General features: G+C 41.8%; 1 protein-coding gene across 1 annotated transcript in view; it reads right to left on the reverse strand.

The window, feature by feature from the left end:
- Positions 1-15,666, reverse strand: part of sotv (exostosin glycosyltransferase sotv) — a 574,706-nt gene that overhangs the window by 117,866 nt on the left and 441,174 nt on the right. The window contains exon 11 of the mRNA XM_068392356.1: positions 10,667-10,833. Within this exon, the coding sequence (XP_068248457.1) occupies positions 10,667-10,833 (167 nt within the window). The remainder of the gene's footprint in view (positions 1-10,666; positions 10,834-15,666) is intronic.

The raw sequence follows: 15,666 nt of genomic DNA on the forward strand, positions 1-15,666 counted from the left end.
CTTCACTGACTCTGTGTTATGTTGGTAGCCTTGCTGCAGCGCTGTCAGGCTTGGGTTTCTCCTATCTCATGCTCGCTCCCTCGTTTGTTTTACGATTGATGTATAGTTAATTTTATTATTATCATCCAGCATGCCTTCCTATCTTATTTTACCATGTGTTATGTTTTTTATAGTGTTATTAGTCTTTCCACGTGATCATATCAATCGTGGGTCTGGCAGGTTGGTATACCTGCTATCGCCCCACTCCTAGCCTCCCTAGCCCGATACCCCACCCCAGGGTTACCTCCCTCTCTCTCTCGCGATCGAGTTAGAGTCACTTTATTGCGTTATGTTCCTCTCCCGGAGGCATTCGTTTTCTTTGCACGGGCGGTTCCCGTTGATCTGTGAGGCTTGCTATAATTATGCATTAACGTACATTACTTACTCTTTTATACTACTCTACCCGGTCGTAGTCGTTTTCTTTCCGTCGCTCGTTTGGCCAACGATCGGCGGGAAGTTTTCGCTTGGTCCGTGGTACCTTGTCATGTTATATTATTTATTAAGTTTTGTTCGTGCTACTCCCCCGGTCCCGCACGTCATGGACCCGTTAAAGATCCCTTTCCCCCCTCTAGTGTCACGCACCTCATGGACCTCATATAGATATATATATATATATATATATATATATATATATATATATATATATATATATATATATATATATATATATATATATATATTAAGACTTTCATTACGGGATCCCCGGAAGTAGCTTTTATACATTACCATCCGGTCGAGTTGTTTAGTTGCGCCTCCGGAGCCAACATTACTCATTCTTACTTGGATTAACTTTATATATTAGTCACATATATATATTATATATACGATTCTTGTTCTCGACCTTCCCTTCCCTCTTTTGATATGATCACGGTTACGGTCTGACTTAATTTCAATTTCTTTTACAACTAAAATAGACCTGTTATTTTGATATTGATATTTAAGCACTTCGGACCCCCCGGGGCCCGAATTTGCTTACATTCAATATACCTTATGGCTATATTTAAAAGATTTATATCATGATATTGACATATATATACATAGATATTTAGGCTCCGGGCCCTCCGGGCCCCTAATTTGCTTTCATTTAAGATACTCATGTATCTTTTGTCTTACAGACTGTACGTATATAAAACATTGTTATCATGATATTGATATATAAATCTTCTATCATGATATTGATATCATTTAAGCACCCGGGGCCCCCGAGCCCCTATTTGCTTTCCTTCAGGATTCCTAATGTATATATAGAAAACATTTTTATCATGATATTGATATATAAATCTTTTATCATGATATTGATATCATTCAAGCACCCGGGGCCCCCGAGCCCCTATTTGCTTTCATTCAGGACTCCTGATGTATATATATATCAAACATTTTTATCATCAGGATTCCTGATGAATATATATAAAACATTTTTATCATGATATTGATATGTAAATCTTTTAGCATGATATTGCTATAATTTAAGAATCCGGGGCCCTCGAGCCCCTATTTGCTTTCATTCAGGATTCCTGATGAATATATATATAAAACATTTTTATCATGATATATATATATATATATATATATATATATATATATATACTATATATATATATATATATATATATATATATATATATATATATATATATATATATTATATTAAGCACCGGGGCCTCCAGGCCCCTAATTTGCTTTCCTTTGAGATACTCAAGTATCTTTTATTTTACAGACTGTATGCTGTGCAATGACGGCATGTGCCGCTGTCATCTATCAACCCTGCGGCCATGACATGTGTCATTCACACGCCCACTGTTCTGTCCGAGTGGATGACTTAGCTGTATGGCATCCAGACAATTGTGTAGTCTGCTACACAATGACCTCCACTCTAACATCTGACTCAGTGAGTGCATTTTCATTGATATAGACTTGTAGGGAGTTACGATTAATTTCAAATATTAATTTTAAAGCCACTAGTCCTCTGGACTTCCCGCATGCCTTTCACTTAGTGTCTACGAAGTCCTTGGACTTCTTCACTTTTCTTTGGCACAAATATCCCTCGCTAATAGTCTGTTCTCTTTCAGTGCTCCCAACTTGAGAAAGATACAGCTCGGGCTACCCTCAAGATCTGGATTGACGGGTTCGCCCGCAACGTGAAGACCACACAGCCTTATATCCTCTCTGAGGAATGGTGTTCCCGTCTCTACTCCCATGCTAAAACTTCACCTGCGGTCCCCAAAGAATTGGCGGATCCTATCATCGAGAGGTTCGAATCCCTTCTTCCGGCCCCGGACCAAGAAGAGACGGGCGGCACCCTAACTGAGGACGTCTCTACCCTCAACCTCGATGTGGAACCCATGGCTCTTGACGATCCCGACGCAGGTAGGGACGTAGGTGAGTCGGGTGGTTCCCGGGCTAAGATTCCTATCCCTAGCCCGGCTTTCTCTTCTACTTCAGAACATTCTTCTTTTCGAGGTTTCCGGGGACAACTGGGACTGGTCTCAGTCCCCGGCCTGTTATCCCAAAGGTGAAGGCTCATCGTAAGACTTTATATACGACCCACAAGTCTTCCAAAGACCACAGGTCTTCGAAATCATCAGCTTCGAAGACTAAATCTTCCTCCACCAGAGTCTCTCAAGACCCAATTGCTGTGCCTTCAACCTCTCACGGAGTAGTCTCCGTTCCGGCACCTGTTCCCCCCCCCCGGCGGAATTATCTAACCCGGTGGATTTTTCCGAGAAGATGTTTGCTCGTTTTGAGTCGATACTATCGTCTCATACGCAGCAATCACAAGAGAGAATATCTTCTATGGAGAGCCTAGTTCAGGGACTTATGCGCTCGGGGCTGCCACCGCCACAACAGCAATACCCCATCCCCGACGCCTCCAAGCTTCCTCCTTTCAATAAGAATAACCCTTGGAGGTTGGCATTGCATGCCCCCTTCTCGGAGGGTATGTTGTCAATCGGAGATTTCGGTACCCGGCCTCTTGCGGATTATGAATTCTACCCGCCGGGTCTTGAATTCCCCTTCCCGGGCTATGCTCGCCTCAAGGAAGAGCCTCTGATTCGATTGGATAAGGTCCCAAAGGAAACTGTTAATTTTCCTAAAGAACAGGCACAGTCTGTCTTGGTCCGCGTGTTCAATGAGTGGGATTGCTTGAACACAATGATTACGGCCTACAAAAGTTCATATACTATGTTTGTGGCCGATGACCAGACCCCTACCCCATGTGCGACCAAGATCATAAAGACGGTCTTTCAGGCTATCAAGGAAGAGAAGCCTTTACCTCACCTCAGGGAGACCGACTTACCCTCCCTTCTCTTTCCGGGAGACAATGAATGTTGGCGGAAAGCCCCAGCTACTTTCTCGGTAGGTAAGTTGAGCCCGGACTGTGCCTCAACGCAGTTCAGCGAACGGCTTCCCAAACTCCCAGAGTCTCTCATTAAATTGGAATATGAGTCGAGGTGTAGATTCAGCAGATCCCTTAATTCAGTTGCCCTTTCTGAATTGACTGTCGCCACTTACACCGAGGAGGACCTCCTTAAGGCCCTCACTAAGTCACTTTTGCAAAACTTTATGGCTGACGTCTATGATTTTGCAAATGCCAGGACCCATTGTTGACGACACGTTCTATCCGAAGCCACGATTAGGGATGAACCTAATAGGCTCATCAAAGCTCCAATCTGGGGCCCAGATCTTTTCCCAGGGGACTTAGTTAACTCGGTCCTTAGCGAGGCAGCTAGAGCCAACCAAAACCTCAAGGTTAGGTGGGGCCTGGTTTCAAAGAGGAGATATGAGCCTACTAGTACCCCAATTCGTGGTAGGAAGAGATTGAGGCCCTTCCAATCTTCCCAATTCAGGCAACCTTTGCAAGTAGTTCAACCGGTCTCAGTCCACGGAAGAACTACGTTCCTTCACAAAAGATCTGCTACTAATGAATGCAACCCAAAGTTTACGTCGCTTAAGATTTCACGGACGCTTGTTCAGCGTGCCAAAGAAAGACTCAGACAAACGAAGAGTAAACCGGGACCTGTCTCGTTTAAGTTCCTTCACTCGTTGCGACAAATCCCATATGCTTACCGTCTCGCAGGTGTGGACCTTACTTCCCCATGGGGCTGTCACCACCACCATCGATCTTACAGATGCCTACTATCACCTTCCAAAAGCAAGGCATTTTCGTCCTTTTCTGGGCTTCAAGCTAGGCAAACAAGCCTATGCATTCAAAGTGATGTTATTGGGGCTCAACATACCACCCAGAATCTTCACCAAACTAGCAGAGACAATAATTCAAGAGCTTCGGACTCAGGGGATACAGCTAGTAGCCTATCTAGACGATTAGCTAATCTGGTCAGGCAATGCCCAGATTTACTGCGTAGCAACGAACAAAGTCCTCACCTTCCTTCGGCAACTGGGATTCCAAGTCAACCTCAAGAAATCCCGCCGGGTCCCACAGACCAAGTTTCAATGGCTGGGACTACAAGGGGACCTGTTCTCCCATACGCTGTGCCTCCCCAAAGCCAAAAGGAAGGTGATAGCGAGGAATAAAAACAATTTCTCAAGGAAAAGTTGACCTTCCGAAGGAGCCGAGAGTGGATCCTAGGATCCTTACAATTCGCCTCCGTGACAGACATCGTCCTGAGGTCCAAACTCAAGGACAAAAACAGAGTGTGGCGCTCCAGAGCAACCGCAATACGCCGAGACAGATGTGCTCGCCTTTCCCCAACCCTGAGAAAAAGTCTGCAGACTTGGACGAAGATCAAGAATCTTTCCAAGTCGGTTCCTTTACAACACAAGAAAGTCCAAGGGTTATGGTCACCGGTCTTCCAACAAATGCATGTCAACGTCCTAGAGGCCATGGCAGTCTTCCTCACTTTAAAACGTCTCAATCCAGCCAGGAATCTCCATATCAGACTGGTTCTCGACAGTGCAGTCATAGTACACTGCCTCAACAGAGAAGACTCCAGATCACCCCAAATAAACCACAACATGTTGAAGTTTTTCTCCATGGCGGCAATGCACAAGTGGCACCTGTCAGCAGTCCATCTAGCAGGAGTCCGGAATGTGGTAGAGGACTTACTTTCCCGGACGACTCCGCTAGAGTCGGAATGGTCACTAGACAATCGATCTTTCCAGTGGATGATATCTCCAGTCCCGGGTCTCCAGGTGGATGTTTGCGACGAAATCCAATCGCAAACTAGATTGTTACGTAGCCCCCAACCTGGACCCTCAGGCTTATGCCACGGACTCTATGATTCTAGATTGGAATACCTGGAAGACGATTTATCTGTTTCCTCCGGTGAACCTCCTGCTGAAAGTTTTGCACTAACTCAGATCCTTCAAAGGTCAAGTGGCTCTCGTAGCCCCCAACTGGCCCAAGAGCAATTGGTTCCCCTTGTTGCTAGCACTAGGTCTCCGCCCCCGGCGGATTCCCAATCCGGTGTTAACAAAGACAGTGCAAACTCGCAATGTGTTCGCTTCCTCAAGGATTCTGAATGCCCTAACTTTATGGACTTCATGAAGTTTGCAGCCCAACGGGGTGCAAACATCGATCCTTTGAATACTATTTTCCTGGAATCTGACAAAAGGGAATCTACTCTCCGTCAATATGACTCAGCTGTCAAGAAATTAGCTAAGTTCTTGAAAGATTCCCAAGTTGAGAAAATGACGATGAACCTAACTGTGACATTCTTCAGAACTCTCTTCGAATCTGGCCTGGCAGCCAATACCATTACTACAATCAAGTCAGCCTTGAAAAAGATCTTCCATATTGGTTTTGACATTGATCTAACGGATTCATATTTCTCATCCATTCCGAGAGCTTGTGCCAGACTAAAACCTTCAACTCGCCCTAGCGCAGTTTCCTGGTTTTTTGAACGATGTTCTTAAGCTAGCCTCTGACACCCCAAATGAATCCTGTAACTATATGGCATTGATAAGAAAGTCACTTTTTCTTTTGAGCCTCGCCTCGGGCTCCAGAATCTCAGAATTGTCAGCCTTATCTAGAGACCCTGGTCATATGGAGTTTCTCTCTACGGGTGAGGTTCTTCTCTCTCCTAACAAAGTTTTCCTGGCTAAAAATGAAGACCCCTCAAAACAGGTGGTCTCCCTGGAAGATTGTTCCACTTCCTCGGGATCCATCCCTGTGTCCAGTTACTACCCTGAAAGCCTACTTAGGTAGAACTTCCACTACAACCACAGGGCCCTTATTTATTAGAGAACACGGAGGAACTATTACCCTTAAGGAAATTAGACAACAAATTCTTTATTTTATTAAACAAGCTAATCCTGCATCGTTCCCACATGTCCATGATATTAGAGCTGTGGCTACCTCAATTAATTTTTTCCACCATATGAAATTTGATGAGCTCTCAAAATATAGGGGTTGGAAGTCTCCTAAAGTTTTCAAGCGCCACTACCTAAAACCTTTAGAAGCTCTTAGATTTGCCACAGTAGCTGCAGGGAATATAGTTCCTCCTGAAGGTACCGAATCCTAATCACAACGTCTTGCTCTGTCCTCTTTCCCTCCTGCCTGGCTTACCTGTTGTTCCTACCTGTTTTGTTACTATACACCCTTATGGTGTATTATTTTATTATTCAATTGTTCAATTTCACGAATTGTTTTCATTACACTTGTTCTTGAATCCCCGAGCTGATTTTATTTTGCATTTTTGATTACCAAGCTGGATTCCCACTATTCATATCTGTTGAATTCTACCTACGGGTTTCATTATTGATTGTTTACCATGTCTATTTATCACTGTCATATACATGTTGATCTAATTTTACGGGTTTCTACATCCCTCTTTTTTTATATTAAACTCATCAGCTCTGTTATTTTGTGTTATTCCCTCTTCAGGTAGTTAGCCATATTGGGTCCCCATTCTCTGGTATGATTTCACTGGGCGGCACGGGTCGGAGCCCAGAAAAGGTATTTTGACGAAGGAAAAATCTATTTCTGGGCGAGAGACCCATGCCGCCCAGTGAACCCACCCGTCCCTCCCTGATTGGGCCCCAATCTGGGGTGCTATAAGGAGTGACGTCACTGGTGTGGGATTGCTAGTAGTAGTAGGATGTTGAACGCCACCGCACAGTTCGGGGATGTTGACAGGAGATATCTAAATGGTGCGAGGCCTCTGGTTGTGATTTATTCAGCGCCCCAGTATTATACCGACACCTTATTAAGGTGAGCGAGCTGGGTTCAACCTAGCATTCCTATACAAATTTTTTTCTGGTAAATTCATAGCAGTTTTTACCTTAGAAATGATGTTAAAGGAGCATTTCACTGGGCGGCACGGGTCTCTCGCCCAAAAATAGATTTTTCCTTCGTCAAAATCCCTTATACAGTATATGCATATATATATATATATATATATATATATATATATATATATATATATATATATATATATATATATATATATACACAGTATATATATATATATATATATATATATATACATATATACAGTATATATACATATATAAGCATTTACATATACATATATATATACACATTTATATATATATATATATATATATATATATATATATATATATATATATATATATATAAGTACCCTAATAATATACAGTATTGCATGGTAAATATTTCACCCAACAAATAAAATGCAACTGTCTAATGGTGTGGCATGAAAATTAATGATAAATCAAAATACAGTAATACCTCACAATATGGAATTGGTTCCTGAGAGGTTTTCGTACCGTGATTTTTTCGCAGTGTGAGTCGCCTTTTAAATGTAAGACACCTAATTCGTTATAAGCCCTAAAAAACACCCCATTAGATTTTATAATAAGGCTAAACTATACAAACCACAATGAAATACAACCATTTGAATCATTCAATACATAACCTAACCGTTAATAACCTGTAAATGAAATGTAAGATTACTGTAGAGCAGACAGTACAGTAATTCAATAGTAAATGGAAAATACAGTAAAAAAAAATGTGGAACCTTGCCTTTTGAGTGAGGCGATGTCTGAGAGTAAAGTGGCGGGGTGGCAGAGGAAAATGACCAACGGCACAAAACATTAACAAATGGCAAAAAACATAGTCTTAACTTCACGAAACACATTATTAATGGCACAAAACATTGACACTTAACTTTACAAAAAACATTAACAAATGGCAGAATATATTAATGCAACTTTACTATAAAGTTAAAATTATATTTCTTTATTTCTACCTTTTTCTAATTTTGTATTTCTTTTACTTTGTTTTGCATTTTCTAAATTTAATAATTTTCTTAATCACTTCCCCTTTTTTTTATTGGTCAATTTGAGCTTCTTATTGGCCTCAGGAGTATCGAAGGTCTCTTTGATAAATAACTATCCAAGGATGCTTGTTTCTGCCTGCTTCTTAAAATATTCCTGAAATGACTCGGGCAAACGTCATTTACATACTCAAGAGCACAACCTATGTGAACCTTTTCTGGGTGCCTCCCTTCAACAAAAGCTAATATCTTATGGTAGCAAGCTAGAGCCTCCTTAATTTCTACTGTGCTCATAGGGCCATCCTCTTCCACCTCGCCACTAGAAAACTGTTTCTGAACTTTGTTCAGTTGTTTGGCCTCTAACTCCTTCAGGCCATCTGTCGTAAGCTCCTTTTGGTGCTCCTCAAGAAGCTCATTAACATCGTCCTTATCGACTTCCAGACCGATGGACATCCCGAGTCTAACGATTTCAGCAACCTCAGATTGAGCAACAGGTTTAGAATCGACAACTTTTTCGGCTTCGGCTTCAGCTTGGCCTACATGGGAACCCTCGAATCTCGTGTGGAGATGACATCAAGCCACACCTTCCCCGAAGAGGCTATATCGACGAGTCTGAGGCATATCACAACATCGAAATGCTCCTTCAAAATCCACGCAGGGTGAGGTTTGTGCTGTCAGAGATTTCGAAAGTCTCTTGAAGAGATATTTTGTATAAACTTTCTTAAAGTTTGAAATCACTTGCTGGTCCATGGGCTTAAGGAGAGAGGTGGTGTGAAGCGGAAGATAGAGAACCTTGATGAAGGAAAACTCCGCTAGGATATCTCCCTCGAGGCCAGGAGGGAGAGCGGGGACACTGTCTAACACCAGCAGGCATTTCAGAAGGAGGCGCTTCTCTTCAAAATATTTTTTCACAATCGGGCCTATACAAAGATTTACCCGGTCAGTGAACAAGCGTCTATTACCCAGGCTTTTGCATTAGCCCTCCACAATACTGGAAGCTTCTCCTGAATCACTCTGTGGGCCTTGAAGGTTCGAGGAGTCTGGGAGAGATACAACAGCAGGGATTTCACCTTACAATCCCCACTGGCATTTGCACAAAGTGCAAGGGTAACCATATCTTAAATAGGCTTATGCCCAGATTGCTTCTTTTCTTCCACCGTGATGTATGTCTGACGAGGCATTTTATGCCAAAACAAAAGTCAGTTTTGTTACAGTTGAAGACTTTCTGGGGACTGCAGCCTTCCTGGAGTCAACTTGTCTATTGTCTTAACAAAGACTTTGGCCACTTGCGTGCCCATGAGGCACCACCAAATGAATGCCAGACCGTCTCTTGAATTTTTCAAACCACCCCCGAGAAGCTTTGAACTCTGGGAGTACCTGCTTTGATGTGCCTTCTACGTCGTCTTCGGCCTGACCACGTACGAGATTACCAAAAAATGGTGCTGGCCTTCTGGCATATTATTGTCTCAGTGATCGTGTGTCTAGTGCTTTCCTAATCTTTAATCCAAACAAGAAGCAGTCTCTCCATCTCATCATGGAAGTGGCTCCTCTTACTGGAGAAAACAGTCATGCCCTTAGAATTATTGCTGCTTTGATGGCTTCCTTCTGTTTAAGGATGGTTCCTATCGTCAACGGATTTCTGTCAAATTCCTTAGAGATCTCACTTGACCACATACCAGCCTCACACATCTTGATTACCTCAAGCTTCATCTCCATAGTAAGAATCCTCTTTTTCTTTCCCTGCATATCAGCTACTTTCTTGGGACCCACGGCCAATAACGTATGAGTTGAATAAAGCAACACGATACAGTTCAGTGACTAAAGCACGAAAATGAAATCACCAGCACGAATTCAATGTGAACGATGGTGGTGCTGAAACGAAATGATCGAGGGATGCTGATAGGTAGATGCATGATGAGATAGATGCTGACCAATAGGAGAGCAGGATTGTATGGTGGTAACTAGCATCAGAGTAAGGAGATAATCAATAGAAGCTCGGGAAGATAGTGGCGAGTTTACGGCTGGTGGTGCAAATTTTAAAGTTAGTCTCGGTGAAGGTCGCGCTCTCGTTATGTACCTCGTTATGTAACATGAAACTTACTTTAAATCTTATTTTGCAGCGTGTATTTTTCGTATGCAAAAGCTTTCGTATCAAGAGGCATTACTGTTGCAGCAACAGAGAGCAGACTCTGTTTACACAATAGCACTATTTACCAATGCCTCATTCCAGCAGGAACAAATGGATTTACACATAACTTGAGACAAAAATTTTCTTTTATCTTTTATTAAAGCTACAGCTCTTCATTAAAGAATGACTAGCACATGACTTCCAGGAAGTTTCATTTAAAAATGGTAGGTAAAATAGATACTTCAATAGTTATTAAATTAGTATAAATTGGGACTGCACCAACCTGATAGCCAAATTCCAGCTCATCTGCTGTCATCATGTTTATATCATCATCAATTGCCAAGATACATTCAGTTTCTATTTCTTCATATGGATAAAATCGATTACTGAGCTTATTTTCTCTTGTTTGCACAACCTTTAGAGGCACATTGATCTTAGGCCACATGGATGCTGAAAAACATAATTCAACTCAATTAATAAAAATAATTACTATGAAGTCTCTTCAACAATAAAGTAAAATAGAATTTTAACTAACCAGTCCTGTACAAATAGTAACCATTTGAATCTACAAATCAATTGGGAGACGATTTAGGTTAATGTAATTATTCATCATAGAATAAAAAAAAAATATTTAGAGTTAACTTATTACACATTAGATTACCTCATTTTATTCACCACCTATATTAATCAGCAAAAAATATTTATTTGGAAAAATTCCATCTCTTAACCCTAATGCTTTTGTATGAAATAATGAACAACTAAAATCTACAAAGAAAAGTGTAATTTTCAATAAAAATTAATTATTGTTGATCTCATAAGTTTGAAAATGCTCCAGTTGTTTAGTACCCAAATAAAGAAACAAAGGCTGTATAGTAAGCTATTATAAGGGAGCAAGAGCGATCACAAACAACACACATTATAATATCTTATAGTACCTGGCTGCAGAAAAATCAGAACTTTGAAAATAAACGATATCATTTCCATACCCTCTCTATGGTTCACCGAGCTTCTCAGGCAAAACTCTCTTTTTGGCATCTTTCATCAAAAATATGAAATAACTTGAATTTAGAAATATTTGTTATTTCTATATAGACACCTGGTGTTCATTTGACTTTTGTCTCTGGACATTTGTTATATTGACATTAATCCTTGAAAAATAAAAAATTTGAAAGTTATTTGTATTTTTCCTAATGATACAAACCTGAAGCTATTTATTAGCGATCACTTATCGACGAAGCTGGAAAACTAGTCATAGAGACTTTTAAATTTCAAATTTCTCTTTTGTTCTAACACCATACAAACCTTACGCTATTTATTAGGGGGTTGGAAGTCTGACCACTCACTTGGCCATTGACGTGGGGTTTTCACGTACAGGTCTGGCATGTAACTAAGAAAAACCCTAAAAGCTTCGTGCAATGCACGGATAGCGGCCTGAGCATCCTGTGTGCATGTGACAAACTAGCAATGTGGCTATCTAGGTAAGAATATTCCATAGTAAATAGGAATGTTGATATTAAATACAGACATTTCCCAATACATACCTTGCGGGGAGTATCGGGGATGTTGACAAGTATTAAATCTTTACTAAGTTTCACAAGAAAAATGGTTATTACCTGCAGATTGGTGAGGCCAATGTGCATTTCCCCAAGAGAGGGAAGATGAAAGAAAGAAAGAGCCAGTCACTCTTACATATTCATCCCAGACTAATCCCGGGTAACCTATGCCCTCAACCATGTGCTACTTGTCCATCAAGGAGCCTGAAGCATTCTGAACCACTTGTTGTGCAGCCACAAAAGGACCAATGGAAAATGTCTTCATGTTCCAGTGGGTCACATCTTGCAGGTAGTGGGCGGTGAAGGTTGTCTAACGCTTCCACACACCCGCTTGTAGTACCTGCCCCACAGAGTAGTTACGTTTAAACGCCAAGAACATGTTTATGCCCCTGACGTCATAGGCTCTAAGTTGACGAGCAGGAGGAGGGTCGGGATTCAATGCAAGGTCAATGACCCTGCGAATCCATGCTGAGATGGTGTTCTTTATGATCCTCCTCTTGACCTTCCTTGTGCTAACAAAGAATGCGGATACTCGGAGGCAAGCTGCTGCAGTGCATTGAAGGTGATACCTCAAACTACTCACTGGGCAAAGTAACAGTTGATCTCGATCATCAGTTACAGAACAAAAACTCCCATTCCAAAAGGGCTCGAATCTAGGATTCGCTACTCCCAGATTTTGAGTCCTAGCAATAAACTCAGGGATGAAGCCGAGTGTCACCTCCCCCCATCCCCTTGAATGAATGATTTTGAAGCATAGACCATTAAGTTCACTAACTCTCTTGGCTGAAGCAAACACAAGTAGGAACACCGTCTTCAAAGTGAGGTGGTGATCTGTTGCCTGGCATAATGGCTAGTAGGAAACACCTTTAAGGGATCAAAGGATGTGAACCACGTTCCAAGGAGGAGAGCTAACTCCTGACTGGGGGCTGGTGAGCTTATAACTTTGTATAAGAGACAACTCTAACGAAGAGGAACGATCAACTCCTTTCATTCTAATTGCCATGCTAAAGGCTAAGCTGTAGCCTTTCACTGCCGAGACCAAGAGGAACTTTTCCTCCTAAAGGCATCGAGGGAGAGATACCCCTTCCAAGACACCAACCACACAAAACCGTCCACTTAGCCTGATAGACAGATACCGAGGATCTTCGTAGGTATCCAGACATCCTCCTCGCAACTTGTTGCGAAAAGCCTCTCTGTAAGAAGAGATGCTGGATAGTCTTCAGGGGTGAAGACGAACAAAAGCTACTGCCTTGTGGTAGGAGTTCGCGTGTAGTTGCTGGAGTAGATCTTGTTGGGGAGGAAGTTCTCTTGGAAGCTCTGTTAGGAGCTGCAGAAGGTCCAGGAACCACTCTGCATGATGCCATAGTGGAGCTATGAGCCTCATAAATAGGTTTTTGGATGCTTTGGTCTTGTTGAGCACCCTACACATCAGATAGAACATGGGAAAAGCATACACGTCAGTGTTGTCCCACCCTTGTTGGAATGCACCTTGCCAGAGAACCTGAAGGCCTGGGAATTGGGAACAGTAGAGCGGGTGCCTGCAGTTCAAGGACGTCGTAAACAGGTCCACAGTCAGGGAACCCCACAAAGTCAGGACTTTGTTGGGTATCAGATGATTCAGAGAGAATTAGGTGAAGGTTGTAAAATATATTACAGTGGAGCAAATATGGGAAGAAATGGAGTAAGAATAATATTATCGAAAGAGTTGAAGGAAAATTTGATTAGGGTGAATAGGAAAAATGACAGAATTGTGAGTTTAAAGCTAGGACTGGGAGCAACAATAGTCAATGTGGTGTGTGCCTATGGGGCATAGGCACACACCACTGGATGTACAGAGGAGGAGAAGGATACATTCTGGGAGGAGATGGACCAGGAGCTTGGAATAATTCCTGCAAGAGAAAGGGTAATTATAGGAGGAGATCTGAACGGCCACTTGGGAATTAGTAAGGAAGGGATAGATAAAGTGCATGGAGGTAGGGGTGTGGGTGAGAGAGATGATGGGGGAGAAAGAGTGATTGGTTTTGCATTGGCTTTTGACCTAGCAATGATCAACACCTTCTTTGAGAAGAAGATTAACAGACTGATTACTTACAGTAGTGGTGGCAGGGAGAGCCAGATAGATTTGCTGCTGTGTAAGAGAGACCATCCGAAGGAAGTTAGAAATTGCAAGGTGATAAATGGGGAGAGTGTAGCAGCGTAACACAGGTTAGCGGTAATTGATTGTAGACTAAGGAATTGTAGGAGAAATAAAAAGGCGAGAATGGACCCAAAGATTAAGTGGTGGAAATTGAAAGAGGAAGAACTGAGAGTCTTGTTTAAGGAAAGAGTGCTGGAAGCGGTAAGGTTACATGAGGTTATACAAGAATGGTGGACCGAGAATAGTAAAGTGATTCTAAGGATTGGTGAGGAAGTACTTGGAAAGTCATCAGGAAGAAGACCCCCAAATGATAAAGAATCGTGGTTGTGGAATGATGAGGTGCAAGAACAGGTAAAAACCAAGAAAGAAGCCAAGAAGAAGGCAGATCTATCAGGACAAGAGCAGGATAAAGAAAACTATAAACAAGCAAAGAAAGAATCAAGAAGAGCTGTAGCAAAGGCAAAGGCAGACACATTGAATGAAGTCTATAAAGAGATGGAAACAGCAGAAGGAGAGAAGAAAATATTACGAATTGCTAAGGCCCGAGATGCTGCATCTAAAGACCAGACACAGATACTGTAAGGCAAATAAAAGATAGAAATTGTATAGTTCTAGCAGAAGAGAATGAAATTAAAAGAAGGTGGGATACTTATTTTGAAGGACTATTGAATGAGGAGAACCCAAGAACAGTATTTGAAGATGGACCCCCAAACGAGACAGTTACCATAGGAGTGACTAGAAGAGAAGTAGAACAAGCAGTAAAGAAGATGAAAAATAGTAAAGCTGCAGGACCGAATAATATACCAGTAGAGATATGGAAGAGTCTTGGAGAGGAAGGCATAGATATCTTGTGGGACCTGACACAAAAGATCTTCAATCAGGAAAAGATGCCCAAGGAATGGAGAAGAAGCCTATTTATTCCCATCTATAAGGGGAAGGGAGACATCCAGGAATGTGGCAACTACAGAGGCATAAAGCTGATAAGCCATACTATGAAAATATGGGAGAAGATCATTGAGAAGAGATAAAACAACAATTGGTGAGGAACAATTAGGATTCATGCTTGGAAGAGGGACTGTAGAAGCAATATTTGCTTTGAGGCAGACGATAGGAAAACATCGGGAGAAACAGAAAGGATTACATATGGTCTTTATTGACATGGAGAAGGCATACGATAGAGTACCACGTCACGAGCTGTGGAGATGTATGAGAGAAAGAATCCCCGAGAAATACGTAAGAATCACCCAAGATATGTATGAAAGGGCAGAGGCAAATGTTAAGAGCAGTATAAGCCTAACAGAAAGTTTCCCAGTAAATGTGGGACTACATCAGGGGTCTGCATTGAGCCCTTACCTATTTGATCTGGTCATGGATGTAGTAACACTAAGTATTAGAGATCAGTCTCCTTGGTGTATGGTTTTTGCTGATGATTTTATACTGTGTAGCACTAGGCAAGAGGTAGTAGAGGAGAAACTGGAGGAGTGGAGAAGAGAAATGGAAAATAGGGGATTGAAGATCAGCAGGAAAAAGACAGAGTATTTGAGATTGAAAAATGGCGAGAATGGGGAAGTTTGTTTACAAGAAGAGAGATTG

Source organism: Palaemon carinicauda, chromosome 18 (genome assembly GCF_036898095.1).
Source record: "Palaemon carinicauda isolate YSFRI2023 chromosome 18, ASM3689809v2, whole genome shotgun sequence".
Lineage (NCBI taxonomy): Eukaryota > Metazoa > Arthropoda > Malacostraca > Decapoda > Palaemonidae > Palaemon > Palaemon carinicauda.